Source organism: Sus scrofa, chromosome 14 (genome assembly GCF_054392235.1).
Source record: "Sus scrofa isolate SSC_HxYL_T2T_F1_AM1 chromosome 14, Sscrofa_HxYL_maternal_Yorkshire_Landrace_v2.0, whole genome shotgun sequence".
NCBI lineage: Eukaryota > Metazoa > Chordata > Mammalia > Artiodactyla > Suidae > Sus > Sus scrofa.
In genome coordinates this window covers 154,192,220-154,215,654 of record NC_139396.1, presented here as the reverse complement: position 1 = coordinate 154,215,654, position 23,435 = coordinate 154,192,220, and the positions used below count along the sequence as shown (strand labels likewise).

At 40.8% G+C, this 23,435-nt stretch overlaps 1 protein-coding gene across 41 annotated transcripts in view; it reads left to right on the top strand.

Annotated features, from left to right (window-relative positions):
- ATE1 (arginyltransferase 1) overlaps positions 1–23,435 on the top strand; it is a 244,120-nt gene that overhangs the window by 23,628 nt on the left and 197,057 nt on the right. For 25 of the 41 annotated variants that reach the window (XR_014827014.1, XR_014827028.1, XR_014827023.1 and 22 more), the window contains one exon: positions 100–228. The exons of the other annotated variants lie outside the window; for them this stretch is intronic. Coding sequence is in view for 15 of the 25 variants with exons in the window: in XM_084995697.1 (XP_084851823.1) it covers positions 100–228 (129 nt within the window). In the remaining 10 variants the exon portion in view is untranslated. The remainder of the gene's footprint in view (positions 1–99; positions 229–23,435) is intronic. 41 annotated transcript variants of the gene reach the window in all.

The following is a 23,435-nucleotide window of genomic DNA, read 5'->3' as shown; positions in this document are numbered from 1 at the left end:
AGTGGATTTGCAGAGATGTACTCTAGCCTCACCTTCAGAAGCATGTCATCAGGTAGAGATGTTACAATAGCATTTGCTTGTATTTTCCTTGCTCTGAAGGTGAGGTTAGTACCTGTCTCCTTTGAGGACCCAGAGTTCAAGTCGTCCTTCAGCCAGTCTTTTTCTTTGTATGTCAAGTATCAAATGGCCATACACCAGGATCCGCCTGATGAATGTGGGAAGACTGAGGTACCTTTCATTAAACGTTTTTTCCTATGTTGATGAGGTTGTCTATGAAAAAGCGTAACATATGATATTATGCCATTTTCTTCTGTTAGTCATACCTGATGATCCTTTCCGTGTGTATTATCCAGCTTCTGTGAAAACCAGGCACACATGTGACCATTTTAAGTCTCTCCAAAGGAAGGATGTGTGGGGAGTTTTTTTGTGCTTTTTTTGAGGGTCGCACCTGCAGCATGTGGAGGTTCCCAGGCTTGGGGTCCAATCAGAGCTATAGCTGCTGGCCTACACCACAACCACAGCCACACAGGATCCTTAACCCTCTGAGCAAGGCCAGGGATTGAACCTGCGTCCTCATGGATACTAGTCAGATTTGTTAACCACTGAGCCACGATGGGAACTCCCAAGGATATGTTCTTACTCAGTGTTCTCACCAGGAACCCAAGTGTAGTGTGTTTCTGTCATGCATCAGGCTCAGTCAGCAGATGTTACAGAACGCTCCTTGTGTGCCAGACAGAACACACAGCGACAGCACACAGGGAGAGCTCTGCCTTCACAGAATTGATCAAATGGGAGAGACGGACCCAGTAAACATACATATCTTAACAAGAAGCAAGCAGGGAAGAAAATTAATATTTTGAGGTTATATTGAGCATCATGTAACAGGCATTTATTGAGGGCCTGTATTTTCCAGCTGGAGATATGTAGATGAATAAGAGATTGCATACTTTTCACAGTGGGACAGTGATATGTTGGAAGAAAGAGGCCAGCAGCTTCAGGAGAGTTCAAGTTTTGATTTTTTGTTTGTTTTTTTTAATGATGCAGAATGTGTTAGCTTAAAGGAGATGGTTAATAAGGCCAGAGTTAATGCTGCATGTTCCCTGAGAGAGGGCTGATTTCTGGGTGTGCAAAAGCCTTATAGTGTAGTCTGCGGGCCAGTAGCATCAGTGCCACCTGGAATGCAGAATCTCAGGCCTCCCCTCAGACCTGCTGAATCAGAACCTACGTTTTGCACTAGGGCTCCAGGTGGTTCATACGTACATTCCAGTTTGAGAAGAGCTCCCATAAGTTCCCCTTGGAGACATGAAGCTGTGGGCGGTAGCATTTACAGAGAAGAGCGTTCGCCAGGTGCAAGAAGCTCCCTTGGGTAGTCTCAGAAGGTCTAGTTCCTTTCTGGGCGGCACCCTTGTCTACTAGCCGCAGATCCTGGCTTTATGCCTGCCTGCTTACCAGTATGGATAGTTGGGCCAGAACACCTTTCCTGGGTAAAGACTGAATTTCCAGGAACTCTCTCCCACCCCAAGCCCCCTTTAGGCCCCAGGCCTCTATGCAGTCGATCCCTGCATACTTAGTTCAGTGCAGAAGTTCATGGTCTTAACTGGGGAGACAGATGGGTAGACGATTCTAGTGCTATTGGAGTAGCTATTAGATTAGTAGGGAAAGCTGCCTTAGTGTGGGACTGGCGGTTAGGGAGGTTTTTCTGAAGGAAGGGACATCTGAGCCAGGTCTGAAAAAGTGAGTGTATATCAGGCCAAGGAGGGAGAAGCACCTCAGCAACAGGACTGTATATAGGACGTGTAAAGCACCGCCTGCGGAATAGTCTTGCTAAAGACATTGAACCTGAGTCTACAGGCTTCTAGGTGTAGTAAGTAATCAACTCACCAAAAATATGTGGGGTAGAGAACATCTTAAAGTGAAACCTGGGCATTTCTGTAAAACAAAGGCTCTCATTTCTTTAAATATCTAATACATAAGCACTGTTTTTAAAGAGAGGGAAACCTGTTCTAATTAAAAGTTATAAATTCAAAAAATGTAGTTAATTACAGTACCACAGTCCCATCTAACAAAACTAACAATAATTATGTAATCTAGTGCCTGTACGTTTTTGGTTTTCTTTTGTTGTCTCAAAAATGTCTTTTTATAGTTGGTTTGTTTGAATCAGAATCCATCTTAGGTCTGTATATCACATTTGGCTAATAGTCTCTTAAACATCTTTTAATCTAGAACAAATTTTCCTCTTGCTTTTTGTAGCACTTTATAAAAAGAAACTGGGTAATATACCTAGGAATTAACTTCGCTTCCTTCTCTCGATTCTTTTTGAAAATGTAAGCAAACATAGAGGTGGTATCAGTGGGTGTGGTTGTGTGTGATCTTTCTGTACATAGTATATGTGTGTGTATATGTGTCTCTTCTGTGCATATTTCTGTTGTATACTATGCACTTACACGTATCCTTGCACACGCGCACACTCCCCACCCTTTCTTATACAGAGGTGTGGTGTACCAGACTTGTTGATATCTTGGTAGTCACTTCATAACAATATATGGAGAGATCTTCGTTTTCTAGCTACACGGTACTCTTTTTACAGAAGCACCGTAAGTTTTTCAGGACTTCTCTTGTGCTCAGCCGGCTAAGCATCTGGCATTGTCGCTGCAGCGGCTTGGGTGTGATCCCTGGCCCAGGAACTTCCACATGCTGCGGGCATGGCCAGGAAAAAAAAAAGAAAAACCATAATTTTTTCAGTCATGTCTTTATTACTGGTCATTTGGCTATTTCTAGTTTTTTATTCTTTCATAAAGTTGCAGGGAGTACCATTGTGCATGGAATCTTTTGTATTTTTTGTTAGATTTTTTTTTGGTTATAGGTTTCCTGATTACTAGGTCAAAGGTGAATTCCAGAGTGGTTGCTGTCCATAGAGGTTGTACCCTTTTGTAGCCAGCCTGGTCTTCCATGGCCTTGGTCGTGGAATATTTTGTAGGAATTTTGGGTTTTGGCCGTATATATGGGAATGAAATTTCTGTGTGGTTTTAATTTTCACTCATTCTGTTATGTAAATAAAGTAGACTTTTTTATGTTTAAAAGCATTTCAGTTTTGCATTTGAAATTTGAAATAGGACATACTTTGCTTGTTTTTCTAGGAGTCTTGGTTATTTCTTTTCACTGCTTTGATAAATTGTTTTACTTCATTCATAATATTTTATTTACCTGAAATCTAACTAAATTCATATGGAGTCTTCAGAGACATTTGAAATGATTTGTTTTTCACGTGGACCAGTCTGTCATCTCTGTGAACGTAGTTTTTAAGAAATAACATGAGATGTAACATTTTGAAAGTCAAGATTCTGTGCTGTTTTTTTCTCTTTTTTTGTTTTTTTGCCTTTTCCTGAGCCGCTCCCACGGTGTATGGAGGTTCCCAGGCTAGGGGTCCAATCGGAGCTGTAGTCACCGGCTTACACCACAGCCACAGCAACATGGGATCTGAGCCGTGTCTGCAACCTACACCACAGCTCATGGCAATGCCAGATTCTTAACCCATTGAGCAAGGCCAGAGATTGAACCTGCAATCTCATGGTTCCTAGTTGGATTCGTTAACCACTGCGCCATGACGGGAACTCCATGTTGTTTACCTTTTGAGGAACTTCCAGAGTGTTTTTCAGAGTGCTACTATATCTATTAAAATTTCCACCATAAGTATACAAGGGTTCCACTTTCTCTACATGCTCGCCAATACTTGTTTCTTTCCTTTAAAAAAACATTTTTTAAATTGGGTTCTTTGCCTTTTTATTATTGAATTGTAATAGTTCTTTATATATAGTCTAGATACAAGTCCCTTATCACAGGGGTTCCCATCGTGGCTCAGCAGTAACGAACCCGACCAGTATCCATGAGGATGTAGGTTTGATCCCTGGCCTTGCTCAGTGGGTTAAGGATCCACTGTTGCCGGTGGAGGTGGAGGTCACAGGTGCTGCTCAGATTTGGCGTTGCTGTGGCTGTGGTGTAGGCTGGCAGCTGTAGCTCCAGTTTGGCCCCTAGCCCGAGAACTTCCATATGCCGTGGGTACAGCCTTAAAAGGACAGCAGCAACAAAAGTCTTCTATCACATATATGATTAAAAATATTTTCTGTCATTCTGTGGGTTATCTTTATCTGCACTAGGATTTTTAATTTTAAAATCCATTCGTCTGATGCATAGCCAGTCTATCTTCTTTCCTCTTTTGTGGTATCTCTATACCCGTCTTTTATCTTCAGTCTGTTTGTCTTTGAGTTGCAAGTGTGTCTTTTTTAGATGCCGTATATTTGGGTCTTGCTTTGTTTTTAAGTTCAGTGGGGGAACAGTCTCTTCCTCTTAGTTGAAATGTTTATTCCATCCATATGTGATGTTGTTGTTGATAGAGTTGGATTTATGTCTTCATTTCACTATTTTTATGTCTCATGTCTTTATTCTTTTACTTCTTTACTGCTTTCTTTTTGCATTAAGTGAATATTTTTTACTGTAACATTTCAATTCCTTCAGTGATTTTTTTCAGTGTATATTTTTGAGTTATTTTCTTAGTAGCTGCTCTAGAGTTTATCATGTACATCTTGACTCGCAGGAGCAGCTTCGTGTTTATACTAACTTGATTCCAGTGAGATAAACATTATCTTATTGAGCTTTGGTCCCTCTTTCCCCTTTTTTGTGCCATTTATAACATACGTATGTTATCAACTCAGTATATGTTGTTATAAATTTTTACCTCATATGATTTTGTCTTTCATAAAGCTGAGAAGAGGAACATGTATTTAATTTGTTAACATTAAAACCTTATTTACAGTTTCTGGTTCTCTTCACTTGTTCCCGTGGATTTGAATTACCACCTAATGTAATTTGCCTGCCGTAGTTCAGCTTTGTTCCTGTCCGCCTTCTTTATGATGTTATTTATGATGTTATTGTCAAGTGTTCTTTTTCTGTAGTCCCAACGATACAATTATGTACATACTGTTTTATACAGTTGCTTTGAAAGTCAGTTAAGAAAGGAGAATACATATTTATATTTGAGAAGCTTCTGATGTCAGTCCCTGGGGCCTTGGACTTGGCCGTTGCCGGCCTTGGGCGTTGCCTGGGCTGACAGTGGTCTTGGTAGTGTTCTCTGTTTCTTCCTCTGATCTCTCTATTAAGACGTTTGTTGGTTTCATATCTGTCTCTCAGCCTCCACTAATTGGTGACTGGTTACTGTAGTGTTTTCGCAGTGCCCCCGGGCATACATTGCTCCATAGTCTGATTTATTAAATGTAGATCCCTCTGTAGCGGCAGTTTTTGGGGCTGGACTTGGAGGTTTGTTCTGACCCCAAGAGGGCTCTTCTTCACTGTTTCTTTTCCTGTTTCTTTCTGGTAAACCGGCTGGCCTGCAGCGTAGCTCATTTGCCCTCCCGGAACTACTAGCCTCCTCTTCATTGCTTCCACCAAAACCTCCACTGTTTTCAAGAGCTCCCTTAGGCTAGAGCTTCCCCAGGCTCTGTTCAAGATGTAGTCGTTTCCCTCAGGGATTGCTCCCAATCCATCTCACTCCTTCCCTCTCTCCCCAGGCAACCACAAGTCTATTCTCCAAGTCCATGATTTTCTTTTCCGTGGAAAGCTTAATTTGTGCTGTGTCTTAGATTCCAGGTATAAGTGATGTTATATGCTGTTTGTCTTCTGACTTACTTCACTCAATATGAGAGTCTCTAGTTCCATCCATGTTGTTGCAAATGGCAGTATTTTGTTCTTTTTTATGGCTGAGTAGTATTCCATTGTGTATATATACCACATCTTCATTCATCTGTCAGTGGCCGTTTAGGTTGTTTCCATGTCTTGGCTGTTGTGAGTAGTGCTGCAATGAACATATGGGTGCATGTGCTTTTTCAAGGAAAGTTTTGTCCAGATAGATTCCCAAGAGTGGGATTGCTGGGTCATATGGCAGTTCTATATTTAGTTTTCTTAGGTACCTCCATACTGTTTTCCATAGTGGTTGTACCAGTTTACATTCCCACCAACAGTGCAGAAGGGTTCCCTTTTCTCCACACCCTCTCCAGGATTTGTTATTTGTGGACTTATTAATGATGGCCATTCTGACTGGTATGAGGTGGTACCTCATAGTAATTTTGATTTGCATTTCTCTAATAATTAGTGATGTTGAGAATTTTTTCATGTGCTTGTTGGCCATCTGTATATCTTTGGAGAAATGTTTGTTCAGGTCTTTTGCCCATTTTTCCATTTGGTTGTTCCCTTTTTTGCTGTTGAGTTGTATAAGTTGTTTCTATATTTTAGATATTAAACCCTTGTCATTTGCATCATTGGAAATTATTATCTCCCATTCTTTACGTTGTCTTTTTGGTTTTTTTAAGGTTTCCTTTGCTGTCATCCTAGAAATTCTTTTCTTGTTTGTTTCTTTTAGGGCTTCCCCCCGGCATATGGAGGTTCCCAGGCTAGGGGTCGAATCAGAGCCACAGCATTGTGGGATCCAAGCTGCATCTGCGACCTGCACCACAGCTCACGGCACTGCCAGATCCTTAACCTACTGAGCGAGGCCAGGGATCGATCGAACCCACGGATACTAGTCAGATTCGTTTCTGCTGAGCCATGACGGGAACTCCCATCCTAGAAATTCTTATTTCACTTGGGAGACCCTTGCTGGCAGGTAGGGCGTCGGGACTGTCTGTGGGGCTGGACATGCTCTTTTGCTCCTCAGTCTCAGAGTGCAGCCTTTTACACCGAAGCAATCCCGTTCTTGTTAGAGAATATGCAAAGTCATTTTGCCTCGAACCTGGCTAGTTTTCTACCTGAGTAACTGGCCTGTCTTCCCGGGTTCAGCAGCAGAGAGAGAAACCAGAAAAGTTCTCCTTTGAAAAGTTTAGGTTGTCTCCTGACCCGCTTTACAGGCTTCATGCAGCAGCTCGCTGTGCTGTGGGTTTTTTCAGTTAAATGGGCCAAACGAATTTAATCATGTTTGAGAAAATGGGTTCTCTTGTAAAACATTTGAAGTAAATAACAGTCAGCATCCTAACTCGGGAACTTCAAGCAATCATATCGGTGCATAAATTTCATTTTTATTCTGTTGGTAACCGTAAAATAATCTTTTAAACACTCCCAAATGTAAGTTATTTTTTGAGAGATATGATGAGAAAGTAAATAAATATAGATTACTTTGATATCCAAAATAACTAGTTGGTTCTTTTTAGTAACATCTTCAGAAAAGAAGTACGTAATTTCAGATGGTGAGATTGTATAGGACTTCATATTCTGTGTATTTGTTTCCATTACTATTTTCAATCATTTAGGTAGATACCAGATTTTCAGAAAATAATACAGTCTAAATAAAATAAAGCAGAAGTAATTTGTGATGTGTGTCTTGTATAATGTAGTATAAGGCCAGCATTTAAGAATCTTTGTTTTTCAAAATAGCGGTCATTCCATATGCTATAAACATGGGATTTTTCGCTGAATTTTTCTTGGGGTTATATTTTAGAAAATACCATTATGTGATAATGTTTATAAGTGCCAGTTGACCTCAACTCTCGTAAATTTTCTGAAGAACAGGCTATAGTCCTCTCCAGTGGTCTCATCACACTTCTGAGGAACTGACTAAATTGTTTTCCAAATTTTTTTTTCTTTTTTTTTTTTTTTTTGTCTTTTTGCCATTTCTTGGGCCACTCTCGCGGCATATGGAGGTTCCCAGGCTAGGGGTCTAAACGGAGCTGTAGCTGCCAGCCTACGCCAGAGCCACAGCAACGCAGGATCCGAGCCGCATCTGCGACCTACACCACAGCTCACAGCAACGCTGGAACCTTGACCCACTGAGCAAGGGCAGGGATCGAACCCGAAACCTCATGGTTCCTAGTCGGATTCGTTAACCACTGCACCACGACGGGAACTCCCTGTTTCCAAATTTTATTATGGACTTTCATGCATAAAAGAGACTTGAGAGACTCTTCTAGGGATCACTTATGCCCATTACTTGGGTTCAGCAGTAGTTAGTGTTCTGTGTTTGCTCTGTCTTTCGTTTGTGTTGAATCAGTTCAACTTAGATTATGCATTAGGACATTTTACTGCTAAATTCTCTAGCATTCATCTCTGAAAAATAAGATGTTTCTTCAAAACACAGTATCATTGTCACACTTAAGAAAATTAATGATTCATAATTATCATCTAATATCTAGTCCCATTTAAACAATTAGCATCCAGTCTAGGTTTGTAGACTCTATTTTGTTACGTTATATTAAAATTTTTTTATTAAAGTATAGTTGGTTTACCATGTTGTGTTAATTTCTGCTGTACAGCGTAGTAGCCCAGTCATATATATGTTACATTCTTTCTCGTGTTACCTCCCATCACGTTCTGTCCCAAGAGATTGGTTCTGGTTCCCTGTGCTGTACAGTAGGACTTCATTGCTTATCCAGTCTAAATGTAAGAGTTTGTATCTACGAACCCCAGACTCCCAGTCCATTCCATTCTCTCCCCCTTATTTTATGTTTTAAAAATTCTAGAACAGGGTCTATCTTTCAGAAATTTTTGTGATATTCTTTTTCTCAACTTTTTACTTTGAAACTGTTGAAATTTATGAATAGAAAAGTTAAAAGGACTTTTTAAAGTTTTAACACCCACATGCTTTTCACCAAGATTCACTCTTTCTTAAATATTGTGATAATTGCTTTATTTTTATTTTATTTTATTATTATTTTTGTCTTTTTGCCTTTTCTAGGGCCACTCCCGTGGCATATGGAGGTTCCCAGGCTAGAGGTCTAATCGGAGCCGTAGCCGCAGGCTTACACCAGAGCCACAGCAACTCGGCATCCAAGCTACATCTGCCACCTACACCACAGTTCACGACAACGCCAGATCCTTAACCCACTGAGAAAAGCCAGGGATCGAACCCGCAACCTCATGGTTCCTAGTCAGGTTCGTTAATCACTGTGCTATGACAGGAACTCCTGCTTTATCTTTTTTTCTTTCTTTTTTACCTGAGCCATTTGAAAGTAAGTTGTGGATATTGTTCACAATTCACCTGTAAATATTAAGCACATATCTCCTACAAACAAGTATATTCTCATAATATTTATCATTCTTAAAAAATTAAATTCTGTAATATTCAGGTTGAGATGTTCCCAATTATACCCAAAATACCTAGATTTTTTTTTTTTTTTTAACATAGGATCCAGTCACGGTTCATGAATAGTGTTTATGCTATGTTTAATCTGTATTATTGTGTGTTGTAGATTGTTCACCTAAGTCTTCTTAAATTTTTTTCTTTATGACTGACATTTCAAAGAGTATAGGCCAGCTGTTTTTAGAATGTCCTTTATTCAGCATTGAAGTGTTTCCTAGTGATCAGATTCAGCCTAAATCTGTGTGGATGTAGGTGATATGTACTTTCTAAAAAAACCATTTTATTGAAGTATAATGTTGATACAGAAAAATATACCCTAAGTGTTCAGATAGATGAATTTTCATTGAACTCACTACGAACTGGCTCTCAAATCAAGAAATGGACGACCACCAGCCCCTCAGAGCCCCGCTCATCCTTTCCAGTCATTAGCAGCACTGTCTTGACTTGTCAGACTGCAGATGAATTTTGCCTGTTTTGTACTTTATGTACTTTTTTTTTTTTTTTTTTGCTTTTTAGGGCTGTACCCTCGGCATATGGAGGTTCCCAGGCTAGGGGATCAAATCAGAGCTGTAGCTGCCGGCCTATACCACGGCCACAGCGTGCAGGATCCAAAGTGTGTCTGCCTCCTACATCACAGCTCACGGCAGTGCTGGATCCCCCATCCCACCGAGCGAGGCCAGGAACCGGACCTGCATCCTCGTGGATCCTAGTCGGGTTCATTAACCGCTGAGCCACGAAGGGAACTCCATCCTTTATGTAAATTGAATACTATATGTGCTTGTGTTTTCTTTTGCTCAACATTATAGTAAGTGCAATTCATCCTTATATTACTGTGTTTTATAGATTATTCAGTCTCACAGCTGTGGACTGTTGTACTTAGGAACATATCGTAATTTATCCATTTCTGCTGTTAATGGGAAGGTGAGTGGTTCCTGGTTTGAGGTCGCTGTGAAGAGTGCTGCATATGTATATCCTTTTACCTGTCTTTAGGGAAACACGTGGGCACATTTCTGTTGGGTGTGTACACCTAGGATAGAATTTCTGTGTCCTTAGGTGTGCAGATGCTCAACTTTTAGGTATGCCAGGTTTCTCTAGGAGTTATGCTAGTTTTTGGGCCCTGCTTTACCATATCAGGCAGCACGTCATGTCAGATTGTCCCTTATTTGTGATGCTAGGGTCGTCTCACTTGGTTGGATGGCAGCCATTCAGGTCTTTTTATTGTTAGTGACATTTTCACCTTTGTAATTAGATCTTTCCATTGTAAAGGCATGTTATACCCTTACTGTTTAAAAAGTAAGCTTCGGGGTGGTATTTTTGAGAATGTCCAGTCATTAAGGCATCCTTTGATGTTCTTTGCCTGAATCAGTTATGGGGAGGAAGGAGCTCTGCAAAATGGTAATTAATTAATTAATTATCTTTTTTGGTGATTTCTTGATCCGCTCCCGTGGCACATGGAGGTTCCCAGGCTAGGGGTCTAATCAGAGCTGTAGCCACCTGCCTACGCCAGAGCCACAGCAACGCGGGATCCGATCCGTGTCTGTAACCTACACCACAGCTCACAGCAACGCCGGATCCTTAACCCACTGAGCAGGCCAGGGATCAAAACCGCAACCTCATGGTTCCTAAGTCGGATTCGTTAACCACTGAGCCACGTTAACCACTGAGCCACGACGGGAACTCCAAAAAATGGTAATTTATTTAATTGTATTTTTTTCTTCTACATTTTTTATCTGAACTTGCTTATCTTCTGTAAAAAAGCTTTAGCTTCATTTATCCCTCACCTACCCACCATCTTTTTTCCTTTCAATATCACTGTGGGCTTATGGATTTAAAAAATTTTTGAAGCATTATAAACCATTGCCGTCTTTTGCTTTTTATGCCTAAATTGTCCCAAATTTCACAAGTAGGATTCCCCTCAAGTGAGTCTTTAAGTATTTATTCCCTTTTTATCTGGTACAATAAGAGGAGGTTCCAGACTAAGGTGTTTTTCCTCTTCCAGATTTGGAGTCAGTCTCTCCAATGAATCCTAGTTCCTTTTAGTGGAGAATGGTGTTTTTCTGCCTAAATTAGGATGCTGGTTATGCTCTTACTACTGTGGCACGTGACTGGCTTTTGAAAATCTGGGCCACTTATCTTAGATGACGTCCTGTATTCTCTCTTTGTCTGAAAGTTTCCTCCTGGTCTAATTTAATTTACTCCTTGGTTGCCCACGTTTCCTATAGACTGAAAACTAAGTCTAAACCTTGATTCAGGTTAAACTGTTCTGGGAAGTATACTTCATAGGTGATTTTGAGCCTATCATACTTGTCAGCAGATGGACTGTCCCAGTATTGGTGCTGATTTTGAACACTGTGTTAAGGAGGTAACCTCTAGATCGCTTCAGTATAAGGATAAGATTTCCCCTGTGATTAGCCAGTGATCTCTAGGAGAGATTTCCACATGGGTGAATGCCCTTTTCTTCAACAGCCTTTCGTCTTATTGTTTTAGTATCTGTTGGTGATCTTTGGATCAGATATTTCACAGCGGTTGTGGAACAATGATTTGTTTAGCTTTTCTTTTTCTTTTTAAAATACATATATTAGTAGATGGTCTTTGTTAAAAAAGGCAGTGGGAGGTTTTCCTAATCACTGAGGATGAAATAAGAAGGCAAGGTAAATGCTGAATTCTTCTCCTTAATTACACATTTTAGAGAAAGGAGTTGGTGGCAAGTTAATATCCCTCTGTCTTTTTTTTTCTTTTAAACATCACGGCGAAACTCCTGGATGTTTGTCTCTCTGTTAGCACGTTATAATCACAGTCATTATTCTTTTTGATGCTCAAATTGTCCCAGATTTGGTCAGTGCAGAATCCTTCCAGATAGCCCCTCTATCCTTTTGCTAGGCACCTTTTAGTCTCGGGAGTCTTGCTTTCTGGAAAGATAACCACAGTTTCATCATATTAATGTCCCAGCCCAATGTTGCCAACTGTTTTTCCAAGAAGCCTTGATAGCTTTTAATGGGGATTGAATTTAGAGACCAAGAAGGGCTGGGTAGTATGAGCTTGTCAGGTGGCTGTTTCCCAAGTCAAGGTTAACATTGTTAGGTTTGCTTAACTTTTCTGATTTTATGTGTTTCTCTCTTTGTTTCTTGATCACATTAGCCTATATATATATATACACACACATAAAAGAGAGCCAACATTACAACATCAATAACAGTACTTATAGCAACCGACGAGTGAAGTTTATGACCCTTTTGTGCTTCTTTTTTGTCCCTAAAACATATCCTACTCAGATATTTCATCAGAATGCTGTGTTCATGGGGTTCTCTTGTGGCACAGCGGGTTAAGGATCTGCTGTTGTCACTGCAGTGGTTTGGGTTCAATCCTTGGCTACAGATGTGGGCAAACTAGAAAAAAAAAAAGAATACTGTGTTTAGAAGTTACATGGAATTATTCTTTTTCTCTTATGTGACTTAAGTTCATTTACTTCAGTTTGTTTTCCATTTTGGAGTTTGCTTCTTAGTTAATTTTAGTTTTTAATAGGTAGTGATTTACATGGTTCCCGAGTCAAAACTGCATAAAAAGAGATAGACTCAGCGAAGTCCCCTTTCTGTAGCTTCTCTACCCTGTCCTCTGCCCTCTGGTGATAACCATTTTGATTAGTGTCTGGTTTATCCTTCTAGGGTTTTGTTTGTTTTTGCAAAAATAAACAAATACATATAAATAAACTTATTTTCCCTCCTTTCTTTCTTCAAGAAAAGCATTCTGTGTACCCTCCTTGGCACCTTTCTATTTTCTCTAAAAACATCCTCAGGGATTACTCTCACATCAAAGAGATCCCCTCATTCTTTTTTTTTTTTTTTTTTAACCATATGTTTTTTCTTGAGCGGACATGCTGCGGTTTATTCAAGCAAAAACTCCTGTTAATGGACATTTGGCTTGTTTTTAATCTTTTGCTGTTATAGGTAGTATAATTCTGTCATTTTGCATTTTGCTTTTATGCCTGATTTCAGATAGTCCATCAAAGGACAAAGCTCATGTAATTTTGCTAATTCTTGCCAAATTTCCCCCATAGCTGTATCCTCTTGTCTTCCAACCTGAGAGTGCCTTTCTCCACAGCATTCCCAAAGAGTGTGGTATTAAGCTTTTATTGTTTTGACAATGGAGGAGAAACCGTATCTTTGATGAATTTCTAAAGTATTGAAGAGATGTTAGAAAGAAATATTTTAGATAACTTCTATGATCGTAGGCTGAAATATGTATGGAGAATTTTGTTTTCTGTTTCTACTTTATACAGTTTATGAAACAGAGAAGAGACTGATGCTGATGATAACAGAAAAAGAGGCGTGAGTAAGCAAAGGCGCTCCAAGGGCTGATGACGGTTACAGCACTGTGTCATTATCCCTAATAACTAGGCGTATTGTTAACTGTAAACTCTGAGGTCTAAAAATGATCTTTCCAACAAAGTCTTTAGTAAGTCATAACCTTTTTCTCAGAATGCGAATCTGCCTTGTTAGACTTAGTCACTGAATCTAGGTTACTGCCTTAATAGAATAGTTCAGCAGCAGGATGGAGTCGTGGCTCAGTGGTTAACAAATCCCACTAGGAACCATGAGGTTGCGGGTTGGATCCCTGTCCTTGCTCAGTAGGTTAAGGATCCGGTGTTGCCATGAGCTGTGACATATAGGTCGCAGACGTGGCTCAGATCTGGCGTTGCTGTGGCTGTGGTGTAGGCTGGTGGCTCTGATTAGACCCCTAGCCTGGGAACCTCCATATGCTGCGGGAGCGGCTCAAGAAAAGGCAAAAAGACAAAAAAAAAAAAAAAAAAAATTTAAGCAGCAGGAAATTAGACTTCATCTGACTGGTTATGAGAAGTTGTTTTGCACTAGAGAGGTAGCTTACACAATGCTCTTTTCCTCCTCGTTGTAGCATAAATGTGTGATGTGATTTGCTGTGTGTATGTGTGTGTGTATCATATCATAGTTGCATTAGTAGAGAATTAAGGGAAATTTGATTTAAATTTTAGAGGAATATATATTCTAATCTCTCCTTTTATTGTAAGGTCGAAACTTTTACCTGAAATATCGTTAGGGGGTAGAAAGCAAACCTGACTTGAATGATTTGCTTGTACGTCACTATGTGGCAGTATATTGGGACCTATCCAGGGTCACGCAGGGAGGACCCTGTGATAGCACCGTCGTTGTTTTTGTTTTGGCCGCATGTGTGGCAGATGGAAGTTCCTGGACCAGGGAGTGAACCTGCACCACAGCAGTGACCTGAGCCACAGCAGCAACACCGCCAGGTCCTTAGCCCACTGAGCCACCAGGGAGCTCCAGCACCATTGTCATTTCCCCTTCTTCATTGCCTCCCACCCCTTGGGCTGAGGTGGGGGGCCGGGCTCTTGTTGTCCTTGGATTGTGACTCTTCTGACCTCATGCTTCTACTGTGTTGACAAGAACCCTTCTTGAACTGTTTGTTTCGTGGCTTTGTTATCTGCAGTGCGCACCTGCCTGCTTTTAGTGAGTCCCTCTTAAAGTCTATACCACAAAGGATTTCCTCTTATGAGCATGCCGTTCTTTCTCTCTGATTAAACAGAGGAGGTGCTTCATGATGCCCCTTCTGCTATGTCACACATTCACAAGTTAGTGACACAACAATAATGGGAGGTGAAAATAGTTTATCACCTGCTCAATGTCTTTGTCAGCACTAGAGCCACTTTTCTGGCATAGATCACAGAGCCTGTCATCTTTCCTTCTGTACAGATTGTTTAAAACACAGCACTGGCTGAGTCCATGTGTGAAGGCAGTGAATGCTGTTCTAGGCCACAAATGTGCAATTGAATAACACCCGACAGTTGCTCTCTGTCTGTTTGCAGGTGATCATGACACTGATGATGCTACTTTCCATTTTTAAAAAGCAGTCTTTCAAAGGCTTTTTAAAAAGAAAAAGATAACTTCATTTTTCAAAGTAGTTTTAGGATAAAAGCCTTTTTTGGAAAGAAGTTCACATTATTTGAAAGACGTATCATTAGGATTAATAAATCTGAATTCTTTATTTTTACCTTAATTTTATAAACACTTTAAAATTGAAAACTTCATGCACTCATAGGGTAGAGATAGTGGCACAGTGAACCCCATAGGCCATTGCTCAGCTTCAACACTGTCAGCCATTGGCCTTATTTTCCCCTTTGCCATTTTCATTTGTGGTCCCTGAGAGTATGCTCTGTTGCCTCTACGTCCTTTTTTTTTTTTTTTTTTTCTGATTCCATCAGGTGATCCTCAATTTAAAAATGGCAGTGATTGAGGTCATTTCAGGCTCCTGTGTGGGTGTTTTCTAAATTGGTTCAGAGAACTTCCTCTGAGAGACTCAAATGTCAGGAGACTTCTGCTTCTGAGGGAATACTTATTTGGGGAAAGTTATCTCACATTCAGGCATGAGTGATTGGACTGTCAGTGTGGTAAAGAAAAGGTTGCCATAGCTTCCTTCTGACTGACCCCTTGGAGAAATGAGGCAGTGGGATACTGGGCTGTTGTCTCACTCCAGCCACCAGGTGGTGCTCGAGATCTGGAACAGGGTTGCTCTTTTATCCAGGCTCAGCCCTACCCAGTGTGGGACGTGAAAGCTGTGTGTTGACAGCCTATGAAGTGTGGATAATGCTTTTCTTCTGCTGTTTGTAAGAGTTCATTTGCATTGAGGCATTGACTATGATCAGTACCAGTGATTCTTTGCTTGTTAAAGATTTAAGTATTTTCTGGAACTTGACCTCAAGAAACTTTCAGCTTCATTTTTTCCTTCTTAATAGTTTCACTCTGGAGTTCCTGTTGTGGCTCAGTGGTTAACGAATCCGACTGGGAACCATGAGGTTGCGGGTTCAATCCCTGGCCTTGCTCAGTGGGTTAAGAAGCCGGCGTTGCCGTGAGCTGTGGTGTAGGTTGGAGACGTGGCTCGGATCCTGTGTTGCTGTGGCTCTGACCTAGGCCGGTGGCTACAGCTCCGATTCGACTCCTAGCCTGGGAACCTCCATATGCCACGGGAGCGGCCCAAGAAATGGCAAAAAGACAAAACAAAACAAAACAAAAAAGTTTCACTCTATGTAGAAGTAAATAATAACAGCTTATATTTAGAAAATAATTCACTGTATCATACTGATATTTTCCTTCAGTTTTGCTGAATGAAACCAGTCATGTCTAGGAGAGGCATGTACTGTTTTATAAATACTTAATTGTCATAATTAACAGAATTTGAATGATGGCAAGGTATGAGCATTTTGAAATATTTCTTATATGTTTTTAAGGCCAGGGCTAACTTTCTTGAGTAGAGTTCTTAGGCAGTATTTGTACAGTTCAATCAAAAAAGCCACTTTTTATGAGCAGCCCCTAGGTCACAGTATTTTTTGTATTGTAGTCTGTCTTAAAGTCTGTTGCACAACATTTGTTACTGATAGTGGCTAAGTCACCAAAGGTTTAAAATCATTTACTTGAATAAATTAGTGCAGAGGCCATGATTTTCTCCCCATCATCATGTTTTTTCTGAGGGAGATGTAAGGGGCGGAGTTAAACTAGCACTGGGAACATTTTCCCTTAAAGTTTTTTTGGTCCATAATTTCCAAAACTTGTCTCAGATCATAAAATCGTAGCATCATACAGCATTAGAGATGGAAGAACCTGAGTCGTTGTATAGATTCACCTCTCTTAGTTAATATTCCAGCATGGGTTAGTGGCGGAGCAATGTCTCCAAATTTAAGTGTTTTTTACACACAGCCATAGTGTTGCTAAAAAGTGAAAGTGGGCCTAAATAATGAACATAGGGTAGCTGACATTAATTATTGAAATGTTCAACATAGGAACATTTCCCAGATAATGGAAACATTTTCATTGCTGAGATTTTATGGACTCTTATCATTTAAAATGACAGTCTTTTCCAAATGTGTCGTGTTCTCTGCCGTCTCACACAGAACACCCAGCAGGACGTGTCTCAGTAACGGTTCTCATGTTCTCCCAGGAGCGTTTTGCTCTTTGCAGTATTTCTGTATGTCACTTGCCCTCGGACGACTGCTTTTTTCTCTAAAGTTACTTTCTTTCCATCTTTCTCCCCCTTCTCTTTTGGTATCAATTTCTGCTGTGTTTTGGCATTCTTGACCTTTCTAATTTGTGCTTTCTTAATGTGTTTGTTCAGATACGTTTTGATCACATAGTGTGTGTCCAGGAATGTCCAAGAGGCATTTGGTACAGTGAGCAGATGAGCGAGTAAGTCAGATGAAGACCCCTTGCTGTGGTGGGGCTCGCATTCTGGGGTGGGAGGGAGTGGTCAGAGGTGGTCATTAAAAAGTAAGCATACTATCCTAGGAAGAGTAGAGCAGGTACAAGGGAAGAGAGGATGTATTAGTTACTGGCTTGGGAACTCCATCACCAAGTTGATTGTTGGTAAAGTCATGGTCAAGGGGAAAATGGGGAAGGGACCTGGAGGGATTCTTCAGCAGATGGGGACATTAGCATTAGGACATACCTTTTTGATTCCTCATTTTCATCTTTATTGCTTTCTTCTGGGGTTTGAATGTCTGAAATTCTGAGGTAGTTTGATAATTGACCTCTAGTTAAGGTATGACTTAATATAACAACCATTGTAGTTAACTTGAACATATTTATACTGTCTTCTGGAAGCTGAAGGAGGAGACAGTGAAACAGGATGCTCAGTGTCAGGTGGAATGTGTGGCACAAAGTGGACGTTGATTCTTGATTAACCACCTGTAGGAGGACAGATGCACCCCGCGATAAGTGGTCTGGGTTGAATGGTGTGAAGGTGACAGCAGAACCATCACACAGCGCTTGTGTGTTTATAATTCCAGATATTTTGGATAAGATTATTGACAACAGTGAGACCGAGTAGCATCACAGGTGACAGTGTGAACTCTGATTAGACCCTCTTGCCTTAACGTCTCATCTTCCCTACTTATTACCCATGCTGCTTTGGGCGAGTTCCTGATTCCTCTGCTTTCTGCTCTTCAGCTTCCTCATTTGTAAACATGGGAGGAAGAGCAGGTGGGGTTTGTTGTGAGCCTTAAATCAAGGTAACGGTGCTTGGCTACATAATCATTGACTGGACTTGAGTAGCCAGGATGCAGGTGGTGATGAGCCATTAGAAAGCCAGGGACACTGAGGTCAAGGGCAGACAAGTGATACTTCTGGTCCAGCCAGCCGGCGTTTGCAAATTAAATTATGTTTTTCCATTTTAATTCTTACATTTGATTGAATTAAATGATCTCGGAGTTCTTGTTGTGGCTCAGCAGGTTAAGAACCTGACTAGTATCCATGAAGATGTGGGTTTGATCTCTAGCTTCATTTAGTAGGTTAAGAATCCGGTATTGCCGCAAGCTGCGGCCTAGGTCGGGGGTGCAGCTAGGATCTGCTGTGGCTGTGGCTGTGGCTGGCAGCTGCAGCTCCAGTTCAGCCCCCAGCTCCAGGAACTTCCATATGCTGTGCGTGCAGCCCTAAAAAGAAAAATAAAAACAAAACGAAACAAAAGTAAAAGATCTCATGTTTTAGGAGTTCCTGCTGTGGCACAATGGGATTGGTGGCATCTTGGGAGCACTGGGATGTGGGTTTGAATCCCGGCCCAGCACAGTGGGTTAAGGATTTGCAGTGTAGGTCGCAACTGCGGCTCAGATCTGATCCCTGGTCTGGGAACTCCATATGCTGAGAGGAGGCCAAAAAAGAAAAAAAAAAAAAAAAGATCTTGTTTTAAATTTTAATGTTAAATTAGAATTTGTTCTTTCAAAGGAAAAAAGTAATAATACTCAAAACCACTCAGTTTTGGAGTTCCTGTTGTGGTGCAGCATAAAGGAATCCGACTGGTACTCATGAGGATGCAGGTTTGATCCCTGGCCTCGCTCACTAGGTCTGGCATCTGGTGTTGCCATGAGCTGTGGTGTAGGTTGCAGACGCGGCTCGGATCCCGATGAGATCCCTAGCCTGCGAGCCTCCATGTGCTATGGATGTGGCCCTAAAAAGCAAAAACAAACATTCAGTTTGGTTCATCATCATGAATTTTAGTCTTTATAATCCTTTTATACCACATAAAACCTATAAAAGGTATCATTCGGTAAAGAGTTATATGTGTGTTTCCTAACTGCTTTATACGGAACTGGAAACCGAGGAACTGTGGGTACTACTGTGCCTTTACTCTGATGATGGAGTTTCTTGCATATTCTGCATGTAGATTCCTTTTTCTGTGGTTTTTTTTTTTTGTTTTGTTTTTTTTGTTTTTTTTAGGGCCACACAGGGCATGTGGAGGTTCCCAGGCTAGTGGTCGAATCGGAGCTGTAGCCACCGGCCTGCACCACAGCCCCATCAATGCAGGATCTAAGCTGCATCTGCGACCTACACCACAGCTCATGGCCATGCCGGATCCTTAACCCACTGAGCAAGGCCAGGGATTGAACCCGTGTCCTCATTGGTACTAGTCTGGTTTGTTTCCTCTGAGCCACCACGGACACTCCAGATCTGCCGCTGTGGTAAGTTATCTGTGTTATGTTGGACTCTGCCACAACCTGTGGTGTACTTTTGCCCACATACCCACTCACAGACATACTCTGGCAGAGTCCGGAAGTGCAGTGCAGAGTGTCAGGCGTGGAGGAGATGCTCAGTGAACGTCCATGGAAGGAATGGGCGGCTCTGTTGACTGTTTCTAAGATTCAGCTGCACAGAAGACTCACTTTTGCCAAGTGGAAAATTGCAAGATAGAAAATAGTGTTCCTGAAACTTGTGACGTGAAACCAAAGGAAAGTTCAGATGACGTCAGAGCTCTTGACGCTTGTCCTGCAGTGAAAGCAGAAGCTGAGAGGGCGCGTGGGGGAATGTACCTCCGAGTTAAGCACATGTTAGAGAGGGCACAGCTCCTGTGGCAGGAGCAGTCTTGTTGTGAGTACCGTTGCCATTTGTCCCTAGGTTTTGTAGTTTAGGTCTGCTTTTTCCATTACATCTGAGGAGCCTCAAGTTTTATGACCTCCTGGTAATGACTTGACAAGTGAACAATGCTGCCTATTGAGGACTAGGCTAAACAAGGAAAGTTTGTGTTTTTTCTCTGGCAGTTCATCTGATATGCCACATAATTTTAGCAAACTGTTTGCATGATTAAAGAGCAGTTGATTTTCTTCTAGTCAGTAGTTAATTGTAGAGTAACATATATACATTATATATGTGATTTTTTTTATCCAGAATATGTAAATATTTTAAAAAAGTGGCTGTTTTTATGTAGGTCTGTAAATATTGTCTGTGAAATAACATACATAATTAGTTTTTCTGTGACAGTCATTCTAGAAATAGTTCAGGAATTCCCGTTGTAATGCAGTGGAAATGAATCTGATTAGTATCCATGAGGACGTGGGTTTGATCCCTGGCCTTGCTCAATGGGTTAAGGATCCAGGGTGTTGCTGTGGTGTAGGTTGCAGATGTGGCTCAGTTCCCGGGTTGCTGTGCCTGTGGTGTAGGCCAGCAGCTCTAGCTCTGATTCAACCCCTAGCCTGGGACCTTCCATATGCTACAGGTGCGGCCCTAAAAAATATATAGTAATAGTTCAGTGTTTTACACTTAGAGTGGCTCTCATTATTTCTTTCTCTCGGGCTGTGGAGGAGTGTGGGTCTTCCATTCAACTAATCATATATCATATAAACATTTAATTCCTAGCATGTTCCAATCGCTGTTAGGTCTTGGGGTGCATAGATGAATCAAACATGATCTTCGGCACATTTTAGCTAACAGAGTTTTATTTTTTCTTTTTTTGGCTGCCCCTTGCCATGTGGAGTTCCTGGGCCAGGGGTCAGATCCCAGCTGCAGTTGTGACCTATGGCACAGCTTTGGCAGTGCCGGATCCTTAACGTACAGTCCTGGGCTGGGCATCGAACCTGCGTCCTGGCGCAGCAGAGATGCTGCTGATCCCGTTGTGCCACACCAGGAATTCCACTAAAAAATATCTTAAAGAACTTCTTTTTATAAATTTGCATTGATGTTTAAAATGTTAAAATACAAAAAATATTAAAAAATTGATGGAAATATATGTACCTAACATAATGTAGAGATATTTGATTTCGCTTGGAATCAGTTGGTCTGATAAGTATGCATACTTATGCTACTATACCTATAACCATTATTAATATGCTTGTTAATACAATCAAGTATTTTTATAATGCTTAAATTGATGATAATATATTAAATTTCTTAGTACTTTTAATCAGAGAACTTTTAAAATGGTAGCTTCCTGCTAATTTTTATTCCTAGGTTTTGTGGAATTTTCTCCTTATCCCTAATTCATGTCATTCAGATTTTTGGAAGACACCCAGTTTTTCAAGGTCAATTTGATTTCTTTTACCAACTTAATGCCATTTAAATGATGCCAAGTTTTGTCCTCAATATCTTCTGAGTAGTTGCTCCTCAAAAATTATACTGGCCATTTCCCTGCAGGACCTTAAAGGGGTATGTGGAGGACAGCCGTGCTCCTAAGATCTAATGAGAAGGACACAGGCTGTTTCTTCACTGATACCGGCTCCTGGTTACTGGTGACTGCTTCTCTCTGTTTGTGGCCTCTCACCTTGACCAAATGATGCAATTCTGCAAAGTAGCCAGGAGCCATGAAGACACAGGGAAAAAGAAAGTAATATGAATATTCGTTTATGAGTTGATTAATCCAGTTCACAAGTGAATCGGTGCATCTAGGCATTTAAGCAGCAAATATTTATTGAGTCCCTGCAATGTTCTAGACATCATTTTAGACTCGGGGATGTCGCATAGTGAACATGACAGAGAAGTTCTTACCCTCAGGGAGGTTATATGCTGGGGAGGAGGGTAAATAAAACAAGTACGTACGCAGTAGTGTTGGGATAACGTGTGCTACCCGGAAAAACGAAGAGGTGAGGAACAGAGAGTGGTGACACTAGTAATTATATGAGGGCGTCGGGAAGAGGCTCTGGGGAGGGGGCTCCCGGGCAGACGCCTGGGTGGAGAGCACGCACCTGTGCCCATCTTTGGGAGGTACATTTCAGGCATGACCTTTTCACGGAACAGAGGTGCACTGGCGAGGCTGGAAAACAAGGCGTGGGGCATCTCCTTTCACCTATGTCGTTTGTGATTTTTGTTTTAATCTCCCCTTTTTTGCCATTCGTTGGCTGAATTTGTCATTATCATAAAAAATTTGTTTCGTTGTAGACTTTTTCGTTACTTTGTTTTCTTGTTACCCGAACACCTATCTAGCACCATATTTTAGTGTTTATAACACTGAGGCTTGCTACCTCTGGGCTTTATTGCCTTCTTGGTGAGTTCTGACTAATGGTGGTGTTTAGTCCTTGGTATAATGAAGGAAATCATGGGTTGGAAAAAGCTTTTAGGTTCTAACCCTAGTTCTGCTGCTGACTATGAAATAATGTAATATTTCTGGGCCTCACCTTCTCTAGAAGTAAACTAAAGGAGTTGGACTAGATAACTGCCAGGGTTCCTCTTAACTGTGAAAGTCTATGGTTTCAGTCATTTTTAGGAAAAATCCCCAGGAGAAACTCAATAGTATTTTTTCTTTTTGTTTCCTTTTTAAAATTAATTTTTAAGTTTATATATAGTAAAGTGCACAAATCTTAGATGTATATCTTATTGAATTTTTATATATGTATGTGCTCTTTTTAAATTTTTTGGAACTACAAAAAACTGTTTTCCATCTGTAGTTGGTTTAATCTGTGGATGCAGAATCTGGGGGCCCACTGTGTGTGTATATTCTAAATATCTTTTGCCAATCTGGAAATGCCTCTACTCAATACCTAGAAAAATATTATTTTTAGAAGAATGCAATTTAAAATTTTTTTCTACTTTGTTGCATTTTTGAACATTCAGCTTACAGGTTGAGAAGGCAGTAGACTTAAACATTCTCTAATCACATAAAGTTTTGGTCCCAGTATTGACTTAAAAAAAAAAACAAAACTCTAAAGTACTTTTTCTCCTAAACACACTTCTAACATTATTTCCATATTTATTATAAGGTATTTTAATATTCCGTGCTAGTTCTGATTTATTTAGTGTTGTAAACAAGCCGGTCTTTAGGTCATAGGGTAGTGCGGCAGAATGATTCTCCCATTAGAAAAGCAGACGCTTCTGTTGTCAGCACACGATGTCACCAGCCCAGCAGCCCAGCGCTTGAGTCTTCAGTGAGTCTTCCTTTTAGGACCAAGAACTCCTTACCTTTGCATTTTGATGTCAGCTCTGTTTATGGTGATTTTGTTTGTTGCTGATCCTGTTGAACAGCAGCAGTATTCCTTTAGATTCCATTCTCTTTGCGTAAAGCTCTTCAGGGTTAGGACATTCTT